At 47.9% G+C, this 19,178-nt stretch overlaps 1 protein-coding gene across 1 annotated transcript in view; it reads left to right on the top strand.

Annotated features, from left to right (window-relative positions):
- Positions 1–12,839: 12,839 nt before the first annotated feature.
- Positions 12,840–19,178, top strand: part of cybrd1 (cytochrome b reductase 1) — a 42,591-nt gene continuing 36,252 nt past the window's right edge. The window contains exons 1-2 of the mRNA XM_072475675.1: positions 12,840–13,210; positions 16,710–16,918. Of these exons, the coding sequence (XP_072331776.1) occupies positions 13,024–13,210; positions 16,710–16,918 (396 nt within the window). The 5' untranslated portion in view covers positions 12,840–13,023. The remainder of the gene's footprint in view (positions 13,211–16,709; positions 16,919–19,178) is intronic.

Raw genomic sequence — 19,178 nt, 5'->3', positions numbered from 1 at the left:
GTGGTGAAACTGTCGGACCTCACGTCCAAGTCAGTGATTAAAGCGTGCAAAGAGATGTTTGCCAGGCATGGCATACCACTCACAGTAATGAGTGACAACGGCCCATGTTTCTACAGCCAAGAGTGGTCTGACTTTGCACGATCCTATCACTTCAATCACATCACATCCAGTCCCCATTACCCACAATCAAATGGGAAGGCTGAAAAAGGGGTCCGTATTGTCAAGCGATTGCTGTGCAAGGCTGCTGACTCAGCCTCGGACTTCAACCTGACGCTGTTGGCATACAGGGCAACCCCTCTGTCGACTGGTTTGTCTCCGGCGCAGCTGCTCATGAACCGCAACCTGAGGACGACTGTTCCAGCCATCCATGTTCCAGACCTTGACCGCCTCACGGTGCTGCAGAAAGTGCAGCGATCCAGGGACCAGCAGAAGATCACGTATGATGCTCATGTCAAGGATCTACCTGCGCTGGCTCCAGACGATGTTGTTCGCGTCCAGTTGCCTGAGGGAGGTTGGTCAGCCCCAGCTATTGTCGTCAGGCAGGCTGCCCCCAGGTCCTTCGTTGTCCAAATGGCTGATGGCTCCATTCTACGGCGCAACAGGAGGGTACTACAAAATGTTCCCTGCCCACCGCCTGGCCACACTTCTCCGCATGTCATCATGCCTCCTCCGATCATCTCGCACCACGAGGCCACCGATCTGGCAGCGATCCTGCCTCTCCATGAGGCTACCGACATGGCAGAAATCCCGCCTGTCCAAATGCCGGCGTCCCCCCCTCCACCTCTGAGGTGATCGACAAGAATTTGTCGCCCACCACAAAGACTGAATCTATAGACTTAAATCTTGTAAATTTTGTTCAGTTTGCTCTGTATCTGCACGATAGACACCTTCCCATGTACAGCCTCTTCCCGTACCAGCCTCCCCGAACAGGCGCCGGAATGTGGCGACTAGGGTATTTTCACAGTAACTTCATTTGAAGCCTGCTTGTGACAATAAGCGATTTTCATTTTTCAAAAGGGGAGATGTCATAATATCCACTCATGTATACAATGAGACGCAGACAGGCAGTGATTGACACACAGGATAACCAATGAACATACACGACACATAACAACCAATCACCAGACAGGACACCACTACTATAAAGCACACAGGGCATTATGACTCGCCCTCTCCCTACAGGACGCAGCTACTGATATAGTAAGAGTGCACAAGCCAGTGCGCACTACCACCATGAGGTAGAGAGTTAGTCTGGTCAAGACAGTAGGAGGTGATCAGTTAGATTGATAGAGTGTCAACTCACAGCAGACTACGTACAGCAATCAGGAAGTTCAATAAAACAGTGTTGGACCATCTCCTGTGTCAGAAGCCTGTTTCTAGTTTCACTGCATCCAGTTGCAGTCAACGTTGAACCAACTTACTTAACACATCAGTAGCCATTCTGAATGACCTATAAAAGCAGATATAGGAAATTAAGTTGCAATCCCATTCCAGTTGATGAGCCAGTGTTATTCAGTTATCTTGTCTTATTCGCATTAGAGGGTTAGCATATTGTACTACAAGCTCTGTTGAAAAGGGATCCTTGACTATATCATTAAAACAGTAGCCATTTCTCGATCATTGTAGATCTGAAACAGCAGCCTACCAGCAGCATCTACGAACAACCTGTGTCCCTCTCACTGTCATAATTTGCATGTACCATGTAAGCACCATGCAGCTACAATGATCCCAGAGGATACGGGTATTCCAAGGGGAGTGAAAAGGCATAGACGAGGTGCAGCAAGTGGTGGAATCTCGTCACCATCAAGGATCCTCTGTACTTTGGGAGATGCAGTATGCAGTGCGATTGGGAAGACATGTTTCACTCTTGTTAGTCAATCAAAAAGTAAATTAGAAGCTAGCTGTTCTGAACAATACATCACACAACTGATTTATTCATAACACATAACTGCATCCATCATAGGCAATGTCTTCTCTATTCTGCAGGTTGGCTTCCATTGTCCTCGCATCAGATAGTACAACTCATCAACCTGCTCCCTGCCATCCTGAAACGTATGGAACACGTTCCCAATGTACAATATTAGAGCTTGCAGACACAGTTGGTGATCTTAAAGCAGGTGGACATGTTTTGCGTGCACATTCTTTGAGTGCACTGTGGTATCAGTTTTGAAACTGCCTTGTGAGATGGGACTCCCCAAAAGACTTATTCTCATTCAGGTCAAAAGAAATTCTACATTACAAATTTTGTAAATAAAAATGCAATACCAGAATTGCAATGGTTTTAAAATGTCTTCTGTTTCTTTATTCTGAGAAGAGTTCATGATGTCTTTATTTTTCTATTGGAAGAAAAGTGAAGAATCTTCATTCTTGTACAATATCTACAAAGTATATTTCAGAAGGGAATATATTTTTGCCACAACACACAAGAGGTTAAAAGCCAACTTCACTCACAAAATCCTATCCTCGGCTAACTTACCACACTGTTGTAACAACCAGTTGATTTGATGAGGGGAGGTGGCAAGCTGCACAATTCAAATACAAATTTGTGTGTGAACTTGTTCTGAAACATTTTTATGGTTTAGTCCCAGTCACGACTTCAAGTTATTTATGCAGCTCCTTTTGTCAAATCAGGGAGCCCATCTGAATCCTTTTAGGTGGGTTAGCCCGTGTGGAGTTTTCAAGGCTGTGATGAATGATATCTGTATACACATGTACCTTTAATGCATAGGCCCCTTTAAGACCGGGTTTGGAACCCTGGGGGACACTGCCTCCGGCTCCGCCCCCAGGGAACTGTATACAAGGTTACGTTCAGTAGGCAGCGTGCAGTGAGCACACTTCTCGGCAGCTGTCTGGTTCTCTGGTAATTAAAGCCTTTGAATTATCAATCTTCTCTCCTGAGTCGTAATTGAGGGTATCTCAATTTAATTACCAGACTACATCAAGATGGACAGCGGTCTAAAGCCGGAGAAGCTCAATTTGGACGCTCGGTCGCCAGAAGCCACTGAAATTTTTAAATACTGGCTCCGGTGTTTTGAGGCCTATCTGAATTCCTCAGAGACTGAAGTTGACGGACCTCGCAAGCTGAGCTTACTACATGCCCGGGTGGGCCACCGACTATCCTCCGTGATCGAGAAAGCTACGATGTACCAAACGGAGGTCGAAATCCTACAGAAGGGCTTTGTAAAGCCGGTAAACGAGGTACACGCCAGATATTTGCTCTCGACATGCCGCCAGCGCTCCGGGGAAATGCTAGACGAATACTTGGAGAGACTCACCTCGCTCACCAGGAACTGCGATCATAATGAGGTGACGGCAGAAGTCCACATGAACTTACATATTTGTGATGCTTTCGTGTCCGGTATCCGATGCACGTACATCCGGCAGCGGCTCCTAGAAGACGGAGCGAAGGACCTCCAAGGCACAGTAACGCTCGCCTCTTCTCTGGAAGCGGCCCACCATAATCTACGCATGTACTCCGCGGACCTTGCGAACCCATCTCGATCCCCTCCAGACTCGGCCACGCTACAGGCCTGCGCCGCGCGGCGACCCGCTCACACCGGGGGCCCCCCCTGCTATTTCTGTGGGAAAGGCCAGCGTTGCCCGGCCCCCTCCGCTATCTGCAACGAATGCGGAAAGAAGGGGCACTTCGCAAAGGTCTGCCTGGCTGGGCCCAAAGGCCAGAAACAAAAGTCTCATCGGGCCCAGAAATCGAACTCCCCGGACCACAGGCCCCGCAAGGCGGCCGGGAGGCGGCCAGGAGGCGGCCGGACACGCCTACTTCCGACGCGGCATCGGCCTCGTGCGAGTCATGGGGCGGCCATCTTGGCGGCGGCCATCTTCGAAACCCAACACGTGCGACCGACGGCGGCGGCCATTTTGTGAGTCCGATTAAACCGAGGACTCTGACTGCCCGCAACTAGGTGCGATCACGCTCGATCAATCTCGGCTGAAGCACCTGCGAAATTCAATGATGCAGGTTCAAATCAACGGCCGCAACACCCCCTGCCTTTTTGACTCCGGGAGCACGGAGAGTTTTATCCATTCAGACACGGTAAGACGCTGCTCCCTGCGCACCTATCCCGCCTCCCAAACTATCACCTTCGCATCTGGGTCTCATTCGGTCCAAATCACGGGGTATTGTGTCGCGAACCTCGCTATTCAAGGCGCCAAATACGCCCATTTTAAACTTTATGTCCTCCCTCACCTCTGCGCCGCCCTGCTGCTCGGCCTGGACTTTCAGTGCAGCCACCGAAGTCTGACACTGAAGTTCGGCGGACCCCTGCCCCCGCTCACGGTATGTAGCCTGGCGACACTCAAAGTTGCACCACCCCCCCTCTTCGCGAACCTCACTCCCGACTGTAAGCCCGTCGCCACCAGGAGTCGGCGGTACAGTGCCCAAGACATGACTTTCATCAAGTCAGAGGTTCAGCGGCTACTAAAAGAAGGGGTCATAGAGGCTAGCAACAGCCCATGGAGGGCACAAGTACTGGTAGTCCGCTCCGGGGAAAAACAACGTATGGTGGTGGACTATAGTCAGACCATAAACCGCTTTACACAACTCGATGCGTACCCACGTCCCCGCATAGCAGAAATGGTGAACCAAATCGCCCAGTATCAAGTATTCTCCACGGTCGACCTAAAATCTGCCTATCATCAACTCCCTATCCACCCAGAGGACCGCCCCTATACGGCCTTCGAAGCAGCCAGTCGGCTCTTCCACTTCCTCAGGGTCCCTTTTGGCGTCACAAACGGAGTTTCTGTTTTCCAAAGAGCGATGGATCAAATAGTGGACCAGTACAGCTTACGGGCTACATACCCGTACTTGGACAATGTCACCATTTGCGGCCATGACCAGCAGGACCACGACGCAAACCTGAGGAAGTTCCTCCAGACCGCCCAGGCCCTCAATCTGACATACAATAAAGAGAAATGCGTGTTCCACACAACCCGGCTAGCCATCCTTGGCTACGTGGAAAACGGGGTCCTAGGCCCAGACCCAGACCGCATGTGCCCCCTTAAGGAATTTCCCCTCCCCCATAGCCTCAAGGCACTCAAACGGTGCCTGGAGATCTTTTCCTATTATTCCCAGTGGGTCCCCAGATATGCGGACAAAGCCCGACCACTCACTAAGACCACGGTTTTTCCCCTGATGGCTGAGGCTCAGTCGGCCTTCAGTCGTATCAAGGCCAATATCATCAAGGCCGCCACACGGTGGACGAAACCATTCCCTTCCAGGTAGAAAGCGACGCATCAGACGTCGCCCTGGCTGCTACCCTCAACCAGGCGGGCAGACCAGTAGCGTTCTTCTCCCGAACCCTCACTGCCTCGGAAATTCGACACTCTGCAGTCGAGAAGGAGACACAAGCCATAGTGGAGGCCGTGCGGCACTGGAGGCACTACCTAGCCGATAGGAGGTTCGCCCTCGTCACCGACCAACGGTTGGTCGCCTTTATGTTCGATAACGCACAACGGGGCAAAATAAAGAATGATAAAATTCTGAGGTGGAGGATCGAACTCTCCACCTACACATACGATATTACATATCGTCCGGGGAAGCTCAACGAGTCCCCAGGTGCCCTGTCCCGAGGCACGTGCGCCAACTTGCAAAAAAACCGCCTGAGGGCCATCCACGATGACCTCTGCCACCCGGGGGTCACCCGGCTTGCCCATTTCATCAAGTCCCGCAACCTACCTTGCTCCACCGAGGAGGTCAAGGCCATGACCAAGGCTTGCCAGATCTGTGCGGAGTGCAAACCGCACTTCTATCGACCAGACAAAGCTCGCCTGGTAAAGGCCTCTGGGCCCTTTGAGCGACTAAGCGTGGACTTCAAAGGGCCCCTCCCGTCCACCAACCGCAACATTTATTTCCTCACTATCATCGTTGAATTCTCCCGCTTCCCCTTCGCTGTCCCCTGCCCAGTTATGAACTCGGCATCCGTAATCAAGGCACTGCACAGCATCTTCACGCTGTTTGGTTTCCCCGCTTATATCCACAGCGACCGGGGTACATCGTTCATGAGCGATGAGCTGCATCGATATCTGCTCAACAAGGGCATCGCCTCGAGCAGAACGACCAGCTATAACCCGTGGGGAAACGGGCAGGTGGAGAGGGAGAACGTGACAGTTTGGAAGGCTGTCCTTCTAGCCCTACGGTCAAGAAGTCGACTTGACGAGTAGAACGAATATTCCCTTCCCGTCGGCCGTCTGGCTCTCCATGGGCCTACCCCCCCCCATCTGCTCCATGAACCCCCTCAGTTCCCTTGCCATCGCTGGGAGCCTACCCGTTCTGGAGCATGACCGGTCTAGTCCGGGGTCGAGGACCGTGTTGAAGACCCCACCCCATGATCAGCTTGCGTGAGTCTAAGTCTGGGATTTTCCCCAGCAACCTTTTAATGAAGTCAGCATCGTCCCAATTTGGAGCATATACATTCACCAGGACTACCCTCACCCCCTCAAGCATACCACGGACCATAGGAAATCTACCACCTCCGTCTGCAATTGTGCCCTCCGCCTCAAATTGAACCTGTTTATTGACCATGATTGGCACCCCCTGGTTGGTGGAAGATGCCTGCTGGGGAATCCAAAAAGACATGTTGGAGGTGACAGAGAGGTCAACAGCAGGAGTTTGGCATCTCACTCTTGGATCCAATGTAAGAGACCTACATTGTTAGTGGGAAGTGCTGGTTTATTGATTTAACCAAGGCAGAACTGGTGGCAGCGATGGCACATTTACCTACCTGCTGTGTGTATCACTCCATTCCCACCCCCATACTATTTATATCTTTAATTTCCCACATACCTTCACATATTCAGCAGAACATGCTTCAAGAAGACCACCATAATACCAGTACCAAAGAAGAACAGGGTAGACTGCCTCAACGACTACCAATCGGAGGCCCTGATGTCTGTTATCATGAAATGCTTTAAGCGGCTAGTCATGAGACGGATCAACGCCAGCCTCCCAGGTGGTCTCGATCCATTGCAGTTCGCTTACCGCGGCAACCGATCCACAGCAGATGCTATAACATCTCGACAACAAGGACACCTATGTCAGACTGCTGTTCATAGGCTACAGCTCCGCCTTCAACACCATTATCCCAACAAGACTAATAACCAAACTCTGCAACCTTGGATTTGACCCCTCCCTGTGCAGCTAGATCCTTGACTTCCTCACCAACAGACCGCAATCTGTCAGGATAGGTAACAACACCTCCTCCACAATAGTCCTCAACACCGGGACCCCGCAAGGTGTGTGCTCAGTCCTCGACTGTACTCCCTGTACACACACACGACTGTGTGGCGGGATTTAACTCCAACTCAATCTGTAAGTTTGCAGATGATACGACTATGGTGGGTCGCATCTTAAACAACGACAAATTCAGACTACAGAAGGGAGATAGATCACTTGGTTGCATGGTGTACCGAAAACAACCTCTCTCTAAATGCTGGAAAGACCAAGGAATTGATCATCGACTTCAGGAAGTGTAGCATGACCCCCCCCCCCCCCCCACCACCTACATAAATGGCTTCGAAGTAGAGATGGTCAATAGCTTTAAGTTCCTGGGGGTCACCATCACCAACAGTCTGTCGTGGTCCACTCATGTTGATGCAACAGTCAAGAAAGCCCAACAACGTCTCTACTTCCTACGGAAGCTAAAGAAATTTGGCATATCTGCATCGAATCTCACAAACTTTTAAAGATGTGCCATAGAGAGCATCCTATCCAGCTGCATTGCAGCTTGGTATGGCAACTGCTCGGCCCAACATTGCAAGAAACTGCCATCCTCCCATTGATTCTGTATCCACCTCCCGCTGCCTCAGGAAGGCAGACAGCATTGTCAGAGACCCCTCACACCCGGGCTTTGCCCTCTTCCAGACCCTTCCATCAGGCAGATGATACAGAAGTCTGAAGACCCGCACATCTAGACATAGGAACAGCTTCTTCCCCAGTTACTAGACTCCTCAATGACTCTCCCTTGGACTGATCTGTTCCCTGTAAGAACACTATTCACAACGCCCTATGCTGCTCTTGTTTAGCCTTGTTCCGCACTGTAACCAATCACTATTTGTTGATGCAACACTGTCAATGTACTCTGTAGATTATTCTTTTATCTACTATGTACGTACTGTGTACGTTCCCTTGGCCGCAGAAAAATACTGTTCACTGTACTTCGGTACATGTGACAATAAATATCAATCAATCAATCAATCAACATGATTGAGCACACTATCGCTGACTCCTCAGAGGAACTTGTGGCTGAACGGCCACCTAAAATGGCGTCCTGCATAGGGTGCTGGGAGAATTGGCCAAGTATAAGGACAGGCACCACAACTGGCTCTGTTGCTCAGCAGGGGAGGGCAAAGTGCAGGAGAGCGATAGTGATAGGGGATCCTATAGTAAGGGGCACAGATAGGCACTTCTGTGGACGGGAAAGAGACTCCAGGATGGTATATTGTCTCCCTGGTGCCAGGGTCAATGATGTCTCTGAACAAACACAGGACATCCTGAAGGGGTAGGGTGAACAGCCAGAGGTCTTAGTACACATAGGTACTAACGACATAGGCAGTAAGAGTGATGAGGTCCTGCAGAAGGAGTTCAGGGAGTTCGGCAATAAGCTAAAAAGCAGGACCTCTAAGGTTGTAATCTCAGGATTACTCCCTGTGCCGCGTGCTCATGAGGCTAGAAATAGGAGGATAGTGCGGCTAAATACGTGGCTAAACTGGTGTTATTTGAGGGAGGGTTTCAGATTTCTGGACCACTAGGATCTCTCCCGGGTGTGACCTGTACAAGAAGGACGGGTTGCATCTAAACTGGAGGGGCACCAATATCCTGGCTGGGAGGTTTGCTAGAGTCACTCAGGAGGATTTAAACTACTATGGCAGGGGGTGGGAACCAGAGCGCTAGCTTAGAAGGTGTAATAACTGAAGGGGAAATAGAGAACAAAAATAAGAGAACAACATCACCCTGTCTGCTCAAACACAGTGGTTTGAAATGTATTTGTTTCAACGCCGGAAGTATAGCGGGTAAGGCAGATGAACTTAGAACACTTATCAGTACTTGGAATTACGATGTTGTGACTTTCACAGAAACATGGTAAAAGGGCAGGATTGGCAGCTGAACATTGGACAATATAGATGCTTCAGGAGAGATAGAGGGGGATGTAAAAAGGGGTGGGGGAGTAGCATTACTGGTTCAGGAGAATTTATAGTCGTACTGCGAGAAGCCACCTTGGAGGGCTCATACAATGAGGCAATCTGGGTAGAGCTCAGGAATAGGAAGGGGGCAATCACAATGTGGCCGTTTATTACAGGTCCTCCAACTACCAGCGAGAGGTAGAGGAGCAGATAGGTAGAGGGATTTTGGATAGGTACAAAAGTAACAGGGTTGTTGTGGTAGGGGATTTTAATTTCCCCTATATTGACTGGGACTCACTTAGTGCTAGGAGTTTGGATGGGGCAGAGTTTGTAAGGTGTATCCAGGAAGCCTTCTTGATGCAATAATTGGATGGTCCAACTAGGGAAGGGGCAGTACTGGATCTGGCATCGGGGAATGAGCCTGGACAGGTGGTTGAGATTTCAGTTGAGGAACATTTTGGGAGTAGTGACCACAATTCCATAAATGTTAGGGTACTTTGGACAAGGATGAGGGTAACCCTCATGTTAAGGTGCTAAACTGGGGAAAAGCAAATTACGATAACATTAGACAGGAATTGACTTCCGGTGGCGGCATGTAGGAGATCGCACATCAGATGGCCCCTGCTCGAGGCTTGATTTTTTAGAATTTAATGCCCGATCCCAGGGGCAATTTTTGGTTAAAGAAGTGCAGGAAGACATAAGGAAGAAAGATGTCCAAAACCCAAAGGAAAGCTGCCATGAAGAAGGGGATGAATGAAGGTTTGACATTGAGTGGAAGGCTCGGCTCAGCAAGTGGAAGGATGGCAGTGGCTGGGTCGCTGGGTGGGGCCGCACTATTCACGGCAGAAAAGATGACCGAGGTGATGGTTGTGGAACTTGAAAAACAGTTCGCAAAGCACATGGAGATGATGAGGAAGAAGATGATGGCAGTATTGAAGGTGCTGGTGGAGGAGGTGATTGCCCCGGCGAAGACATTGGTCGAGGTGGGTGAGAAACTGAAGGGAGTGGAAGATGCCTTGTTGTAACACAGTGATCAGCTCACCTCGATGGGTGAGGAGCTCAGAGTGTGGTGGAGGCCAACAAGAGTCTGCAAGCCAAAGTGGAGGACCTGGGCGGCACAATCTGAGGATCATGGGCCTGCCCGAAGGGGTGGAGAGCCCGAAGCTGACAGAGTAATTTGCCAAGAGTGGAGCTGATGGGGGAGAGGGGCGAGGGAAGATCCCTCTTGGTACAAACTGGATCGGGCTCATTGGACATGGAGGCCTAAACCAAAAGCGAATGAGCTGCCAAAGGCAGTGATTATTTGTTTCCGTAGGTACCGCATGAAGGAGAAAGGGAAGTGAGTTTTGTATTGGCAGTTGCGGGATTTTGCACGGAAGGAATTGCCCTAATTTCCCCAGGTGCCGGAGTACATGCTGCTGGAATTGTTGCTCCTGGATGTGGGGGAGTAGGGAATGGAAGGATTAGGGATATAGGTGGGTGGTTGAGGGTGAAGGTGATTAAGCGGAAGTGGGAGGAGTTGGGGATAGAGATTGGGTGGGGAGTGTGGAATGAAGCAATGCACCGGGTCAACTCAACCTCCTCCTGAACAAGGATGAGCCTTATACAGTTCAAGGTGGTGCAGGGGACCCATATGACTTGGGCCCAGATGAGTGGGTTCTTCCTGAGCGTGGCGTATGTGTGCGCGAGGAGGCCGCCGAACCGATCCCACATGTTTTGGGGGTGCATAAAATTGGACAGTTTTGGTAGGAGGTGTTCGAGAGTGTTGGGGATTGTTGGAATGAAGCTGACGCCACACCCTATGGTGATGATTTTTGGGGTGTCGGAGGTGCTGGGTGTGCAGGAGGGGAAGTGGCTGTGGTGTTGGGTGTTCTGACACACAGATGAGCCAACACGGTTGTATATGGTACAACGCTATTTTATTCAAACTTACTATGTACAGTTTGGTCTTTGCACTCTGCACGTGGGGGTTCCCTGCTTGTGATGTTTTAACAGCTCTTTCTTGTTTCCTTCTCCCCAGACCTACTGACTACCAGGTGTCGTGCTCGTGCCTTTTATGTGGTTGGTGTTCTTGTCTGTGATTGGTTGTGGTGTTGTGTGCTCTGATTTGCCTGTTGGTGTGTCCATCATGATGTGTGTGTTTGAATATCATGACATCCCCCCTTTTTACAAAGATATGTGCCTACGTGGTAATAAATATGATCGTGTCGTATTTAGATTGGTTTTCGCCTTCTTCGAACACCAGTGAGTTGAAGACGTCGGTGGCGTGCTGACCTGCGTAGAAGAGGAGCATTGCAATCTTCGTTTCATCCGAGGCACTCTGTTTTTCGGTGGCACGGATGTACAGGTCAAATCGCTGCCTGAAGAGCTTCCAATTGGTACCTAGGTTCCCCGCGACTTGCAACGGCTGCGGTTTGTCGGTGCGGTCCATGTCCAGAATGGCAGGTATCGATCCACTCCTGTACCATGTGGTGTTGGGTGTTCTGACACACAGATGAGCCAACACGGTTGTATATGGTACAACGCTATTTTATTCAAACTTACTATGTACAGTTTGGTCTTTGCACTCTGCACGTGGGGGTTCCCTGCTTGTGATGTTTTAACAGCTCTTTCTTGTTTCCTTCTCCCCAGACCTATTGACTACCAGGTGTCGTGCTTGTGCCTTTTATGTGGTTGGTGTTCTTGTCTGTGATTGGTTGTGGTGTTGTGTGCTCTGATTTGCCTGTTGGTGTGTCCATCATGATGTGTGTGTTTGAATATCATGACAGTGGCCTTCGCCTCTCTGAATGCCCGTCGATGGATTCTCTTAAATTGGAGGTCGGCAGCGCCACCGGGGGTCACGTGTGGTTGGGGCACTTATATGAGTTCCTCAGATTGGAGAAAATTAAGTTTGCCCTCAATGGATCGGAGGGGGGATAGTAGTATGGTGGAGGTTGTTTCTGTCGATGTTTGAGATTTGATTCAAGGGGGTGGTGAGTTAAAAGGGGTAAAATTGAACAAACTGTATATACTGTGTTGTGTTGGTGCTATGTGGATAATTTTTGAGTATGTTTGGAATAAAACATGTTCATGAAGGCCTCGTCTTCTCAACCTCCCCCCGCCCCGAGGTGTGGTGATCCTCAGGTTAAATCACCACCAGTCAGCTCCCCCCCTCAAAGGGAAAAGTAGCCTATGGTCATCTGGGACGCAAATTACTTTACTTCAAAACAAGTCCTAAAATAATTGTTTGTTTCAAAACAGACTGTAATGTAACTGATTTACCCAAAGACAGGAGTGATATTTAATTGTCCTGATTCCATCCCATCTTTTCCTAGCTCAAAGCTGTTGATTCACACTGGACTGGAGTCTGACTCCACAACTTACCCACCTCCAGAAAACTGTAGAACCGGAGCCATTTCCTAAACTGCTCCACTGCAATCGTTCAGAGGCGTTTGTAAATCTCAGCACTGACATGAAAATAAAGACCTTTAATTTCTATGCTTTCTTGGTTGCTGTTTAAAACACTGCAAAAACAAGCATACCCCATATATTGTCGACCGTGTTACTTATTGGACCTAACTGTACCTGCAGCAGAAATGTGGCAACTAATAAAATACTTTAGATGCTTCTCAGCGTGACAGCTCGCGCATGCGCACCGTTACAGAAACTTCTCAAATATTTTGTAAATTATTTTATTTGTTGAAAGTGACATTTTAGTTTTAAAACACGGTCTTCTTCGGGAAAAAAAATCACTCCCAATGCGATGGATCCACCCTCAATTCAGTGAACAGCTTAAAGTCTAATCTCAAAGGCTTGCGCCGCACCCCTGAAGGCGCCTTTTCCCGGAGTTGCTCCAATAGCCAGGGCTGCAGCCTCCGGAGCCGCCGGCACCGCCTCTGCGAGGAGGCGATGGAGAAGTTTCGGCAGTTTGTTGTGTTCCTGGGGGCCGCGGCGTTACTGGGGAGCCTCTCGGTTGTGATCGTTGTGATTTGGGTGCTCCACTGGAGAGGGGGTTTGGCGTGGGACTACGGACTGCTGGAATTTAACTGGCACCCAGTCCTCAGTACCACCGGATTGATCTTCATTAATGGATTCGGTACGCGTGAGTGTTGGGGCTGAATGTTACAAACTGGGCAAGTGAGTGAGGGGGATTCACTTCATGCATCACAATTAAGTTGTTCGTTGAATTTCGGGGCCCTCCGGGAACAGGGTGGGGCGGACAGATTTTTGGCCTCTTGGGGAATAAAGGGCTATGGGGAGGAAAACTCTGGGTAGGATGGTGGAGTTGAGGCCCTAGATGAGCCTTGTTCATATTGAAGGTCTTACTCCTGTTCCCATTGTGTACCAGAACTTTGGTGCTGGTCGATTCTTTCTCCAAGAGCAAGTACACTTCAGCAAATATACCATGACTTGTGGGGGGCTTATTCTGTGATCACGTGTCAACATTGTAAAATTATACACTTAAACTTGTGGCATTTTTTAATTTTGTTGTGGCATTTTTTAATTCTGTATCTAACTGAAAGTATGGTCCTTGAATGGTCGGGAGATGAACCGCCCATGACAGCAATATCAATAACCATCAACCCTGGTCATCTCCGATTCCGTCAAGCTTAATTTAAAAAAAAAAATCCGCTTTTAGTGTCACAAATAGGCTTACGTTAACACTGCAATTAAGTAATGTGAAAATCCCCATACGTCACACTACGGCGCCTGTTCGGGTACATGGAGGGAGAATTCAGAATGTCCAATTCACCTAACAAGCACATCTTTCGGGACTTGTGGGAGGAAACCGGAGCACCGGGAGGAAACCCGCGCAGACACTGGGAGAACGTGCAGACCCCGCAGGCAATGACCCAAACCGGCAATCAAACCCGGGTCCCCAGCGCTGTGAAGCAACAGTCTATTTTGTGACTTTGCATATTTCTCTCAAAAGGAAAACTGAGGTTAAATATTTTGTTAAACCTAAACAGGCAAGCTCTTAAGTGTTGTCAAATTATAAGATGTTTTACATCATTAGAGATACTGTTGCTTTAAAGAAGTAAAGTGCACACAATCAAACTTATTGCAAATTAATTTTAACACTTTAGCAAACATGGTCAAGGAGAATTCCAAGGCTTTTTATGCATATATTAGGAGCAAGAGAAAAAGTAGGCCCACTCAAGGGCAATGGAGGGATCTTACGTGTGGAACCACAGGAAGTGGATGAAATCTTTAATGAGTACTTTGTATCAGTATTCACCAGGGAGAAGAACGTGACGGATGTTGAGGTCAGGGATAGGTGTGTGTGAACTCTTGAGAACATCAATATATCAAAGGAGGAAGTGTTGACTATCCTAAATTGCATTAAGGTAGACAGGTCCCCGGTGCCAGATGGGATCTAGCTCGGATTATTGTGGCGGCATGGGGAGAAATAGCTGGAGTCTTAACAGATATCTTCACATCCCCTTTGACCACAGGTGAGGTTCCAGAGGACTGATATTCACTTGTTCAAGAAAGGACGCAGGGACAATTCAACAAATTATAGACTGATGAGCCTGACATCAGTGGTGGGGAAGCTTTTCGAAAAGATACTGAGGGGCAGGCTATATGCACATTTGGGAAAAAATGGACTAGTTAGTGACAGGCAGTTAGGTTTTGTGTGGGGAAGGTCATGTCTTACCAACGTGATTGAGTTTTTTGAAGAGGTGACGACAAAAATTGATGAGTTAAGTGTTGTTGATGTAGTTTATATGGACTTTACTAAGGTGTTTGACACGGTCGCACATGGCAGACTGGTACAATACAGCACAGGAACAGGCCCTTCGGCCCTCTGAAACTAAAATTATATGGGATTCTGGGTGGGCTGGCTGGATGGATACAGAACTGGCTTGGTTATAGAAGACCGAAAGTAGCGGTTGAAGGGTGTTTTTCTGAATGGAGATCTGTAGCTAGTGGTGTTCCGCAGGGATCAGTGCTGGGACCTCTTGTTTGTAGTATATATAAATGATCTGGAGGAAAATGTAAGTGATCTGATTAGCAAGTTTGCGGATGACAAGAAGATTGGTGGAGTTGCTGATAGTGCCGAGGATTGTCAGAGGATACAACAGGATATAGATAGATTGGAGACTTAGGCACAGAAATGGTAGATGGAGTTTAATCTGGACAAATGCGAATGATGCATTTTGAAGGATCAAATCTAGGTATGAAGTATACTGTAAATGGCAGAATCCTTAGGAACATTAACATACAGAGGGATCTGGGCATGCATGTCCACAGTTCCCTAAAAGTGGCAACACAGGTAGCCAAGGTGATTAAGAAGGCATATGGCATGCTTGCATTCATTAGCCGGGGCATTGAGTACAAGAGTTGGGAAATCATGTTGCAGCTATATAAAACCTTGGTTGGGCTGCATTTGGAGTATTGTGTGCAGTTCTGGTTACCACATTATCAGAAGGGCTTGGAAGCTTTGGAGAGAGTGTAAAGAAGGTTCACCAGGATGTTGCCTGGTCTCGAGGATGTTGACTCTGAGGAGAGGTTAAATAAACTAGGATTGTTTTCACTGGAAAGACGGAGGCTGAGGGGAGACCTGATAAGAGGTCTACAAAATTATGAGAGGCATAGACAGGGTGGATAGTCAGAGGCTTTTTCCAACGGGGGAAATGTCAATTACAAGGGGGCACAGGTTCAAGATGAGATGTATGGGATAATGTTTTCACACAGAGAGTGGTGGGTGCCTGGAACACGCTGCCAAGAGGATGTGGTGGAAGTAGTCACATTAGCAACATTTAGGAGGCATCTGTATGGATCACATGAATAGGGAGGAAATAGAGGGATACGGACTGAGTAAGGCCAGGTTTTGTTTTAGCTAGGGCATCATGATCAGCACAGGCTTGGAGGGCAGAAGGTCCTGTTCTTGTGCTGTACTTTTCTTTGTTCTTTATTCTCAGGGGAATTTGCAGTTCTTTAAACTTGGTGTATGTAGTAATTGTCCCATTTCTATACGAGAGGTAAGCTTTGAATACATTAATTAAATCACTTTTTGATTGGAAAGGAGTCAGACATTTACCTGTTTTCACCCATTTCAAAAATGTACTATGCATTACCAATAAATACGATTTCATACATTACATGGTGGCACAGTGGGTGGGTTTCCTCCGGGTGCTCCGGTTTCCTCCCAAAGTCTAAAGATGCGCAGGTTAGGTGGATTGGCCATACTAAATTGCCCCTTGGTGTCCAACGGTTAGGTGGGGTTACAGGGCTAGGGCGGGGAGTGGGCCTGTGTAGGGTGCTCTTTTGGAGTGTCAGTGTGGATGCGATGGGCCGAATGGCCTCCTCCACTGTAGTGATTCTATGATTCTTTTGTGATTACAGTGTTATGCTTTGATCATTGTCATTTCAAGCAATGCTGGCCATCCGCAGTAAGTTGATTTACTGCCTGTTAACGGACTAAAAGCCTTCCAGAATCTGCCCTGATAATGACTTCAAGCACGGTTGAAATTTTGCCTTTCCATTCCTACACCAGTAAATATGACTAATGAAGTACGTATTCTGCACTGGTCTATGATGATGGAATTTGAATTTACGTACTGAAGGCAAAATATTTTCATTTCTCTCAGGTATCATCATTTACAGGCTGCCTTGGACATGGAACATCAGAAAGCCACTTATGAAATACATTCATGCTGGCATGAATATTGTAACCTTTGTTCTTATGGTCATTTCACTTCTGGCAGTTTTTGATTTTCACAACTCCAAGAAGATCCCTAATATGTACAGTCTACACAGCTGGATTGGGTTGGCTGCTGTGATTATGCATGCTCTACAGGCAAGTGATATTTCAACATAAATGCGTACTGCATTCAAATGACACCATGTCATACTTACATAGTTTGCTTTAAAATTAAGTGTTAAGACCACTCTTCCCTAAATGTTCCTTTACAATGAGATTGTTAATTAGCCCTTTCTCATTGCACAATATTAGATCTAAAATAGCCCATTCTCTGGTTGTTTTTTCAACATACAGATCTAGAAAGTCATTGCATATACATTCTAGGAATTTGCCCTCCACCCCATTAGTGCTGACTAATTTACCTAGTTTTTGGTAGATTGAAGTCCCTCATGATTACTGTATTACCCTTATTACATTCACCTCTAATTTCCTGATTTATACTGTGCCCTACGTTTCCACTAATATTTTGTGGCCTGTAGATAACTCCCAACAATGTTTTCTGCACCTTGCTGTTTCTTGGATTCTACATCTTCATCTTCCAATTGAACATCCTCTCTCACTAATGTATTGTTTACATACTAGTTTACCTCTACCTGTGCCGTCAATTCATCTGCCTTGTTACGAATACTACATGCATTCAGATCAAATGCCTTGATTTTGTGTATTTTATATTAGAGTACCCAATTAAGGGCACTTTAGTCTGGCCAATCCATCTACCCTGCATACCTTTGGGCTGTGGGGGTGAGACCCACGCGGACACGGGGAGAAATGCAAACTCCACACGGACAGTTGCCCGGGGCCAGGATCGAACCCGGGTCCTCAGTGCTTTAATTTTGTGTATTTAACATTTTTCTGTATGTTGACTCTTATTTGATGATGACCGTTGTTTGTACTATTTTCAAATTGGCTTATTATTTTTCCTTCTACCATTACCAGTTTTATTTTTCTCCTATTTAGTTCTCAGCCATGCCCCGCACCACCCCCACATCAAGCGAGTTTAAACCTTCCCCAACAGTTCCAGCAAATCCAGAGCAGATGTTTTGTCCCTGTCCTTCTAGATAAGGTGTAACCCATCCTCCGAGTCTCACCAGCCCCAAAACCAGTCTCAGTGCCTCAGAAATCTAAAGCCCTACTTCCTACACCATTTCTCTAACCACAGTTTTTTGCTCCATTTTCCTATTTCTGCACTCACTAGCCGGTTTAGCTCAGTTGGCTGGACAGCTAGTTTGTGATGTAGAGCAAGGCCAATGCAATTCTCGTGCCGCCTGAGGTTATTCAAGAAGGCACCACCTTCTCAACCTTGCCCCTCGCCTGAGGTGTGGTGATCCTCAGGTTAAATCATCACCAGTCAGCTCTTCCTCTCAAAGAGGAAAGCAGCCTATGGTCATCTGGCACTATGGCAACTTTTTAGCATATGGCACTCAGAGTAATGCTGAGGTTAAAAGGGATAAAAACAAATAACTGCAGATGCTAGAATCTGAAACCAAAGAGAAAATGATGTAAAATCTCAGCAGGTATGGCAGCATCTGTAGGGAGAGAAAGAGCTAACGTTTCGAGTCCAGATGACCCTTTGTCAAATCTTGAGGTTAATGTCTTTGAAGTCCTGCTTTTTAATCTTTCCTAGCTCCCTAAAATATCATCCCTCTTTATACCTATCTCGTTGGTATTGGTGTGGCCCATGACCTTTGGCTGTTCACCATTCCCCAGTGACACCCTTGACCCTGGTACCAGGGTGGTAACATACCATCCTGGATTTCCATTTAGGTCTGCAGGATCGCCTGTCTTTTCCCCTAACTATTGAACTCTCTATTGCTCTTCCCTTTTTCCTACCGTCCTGTGCAGCTGAACCACCCGTGGTGCCATGGACTTGGTTCTGGTTGCATTTCTCTGAGAAACCATTGATCGCCCTCACCAGTAGCCAAAACGGGAAAACTGGTTTGTGAGTGAGATGGACCCGGGGGACTCCTGCACTAACGTCTTGGTTCTCCTAGACTGTTTGGCAATTACTCATTCCCTCCTTGTCTGTACCCTTTCAATCTGTGGTGTGACCACCATTTTTTATTCATTTACGGAATGTGGGCATCATTGGCTAGGCTAGCATTTGTTGAGGGTGGTGATGAGCTGCCTTCTTGAACCGCTGCAGTTCCTGAGGTGTAGGTACACCCACTGTGCTGTTAAGGAGTGAGTTCCAGGATTTTGGCCCAGTGACAGTGAAGGAACAGTTCAAAGTCAAGATGGTGAGTGACTTGGAGGGGATCCTCCAGGTGGTAGAGTTCCAAGGTATCTGCTGCTCTTGCCCTTCCAAATGTGAGTGGTTATGGGATTGGAAAATAGTGCCTAAGTAACCTTGGTGAGT

Source organism: Scyliorhinus torazame, chromosome 2 (assembly GCF_047496885.1).
Source record: "Scyliorhinus torazame isolate Kashiwa2021f chromosome 2, sScyTor2.1, whole genome shotgun sequence".
Lineage (NCBI taxonomy): Eukaryota > Metazoa > Chordata > Chondrichthyes > Carcharhiniformes > Scyliorhinidae > Scyliorhinus > Scyliorhinus torazame.
This window is presented reverse-complemented; position numbering and strand designations above follow the sequence as displayed.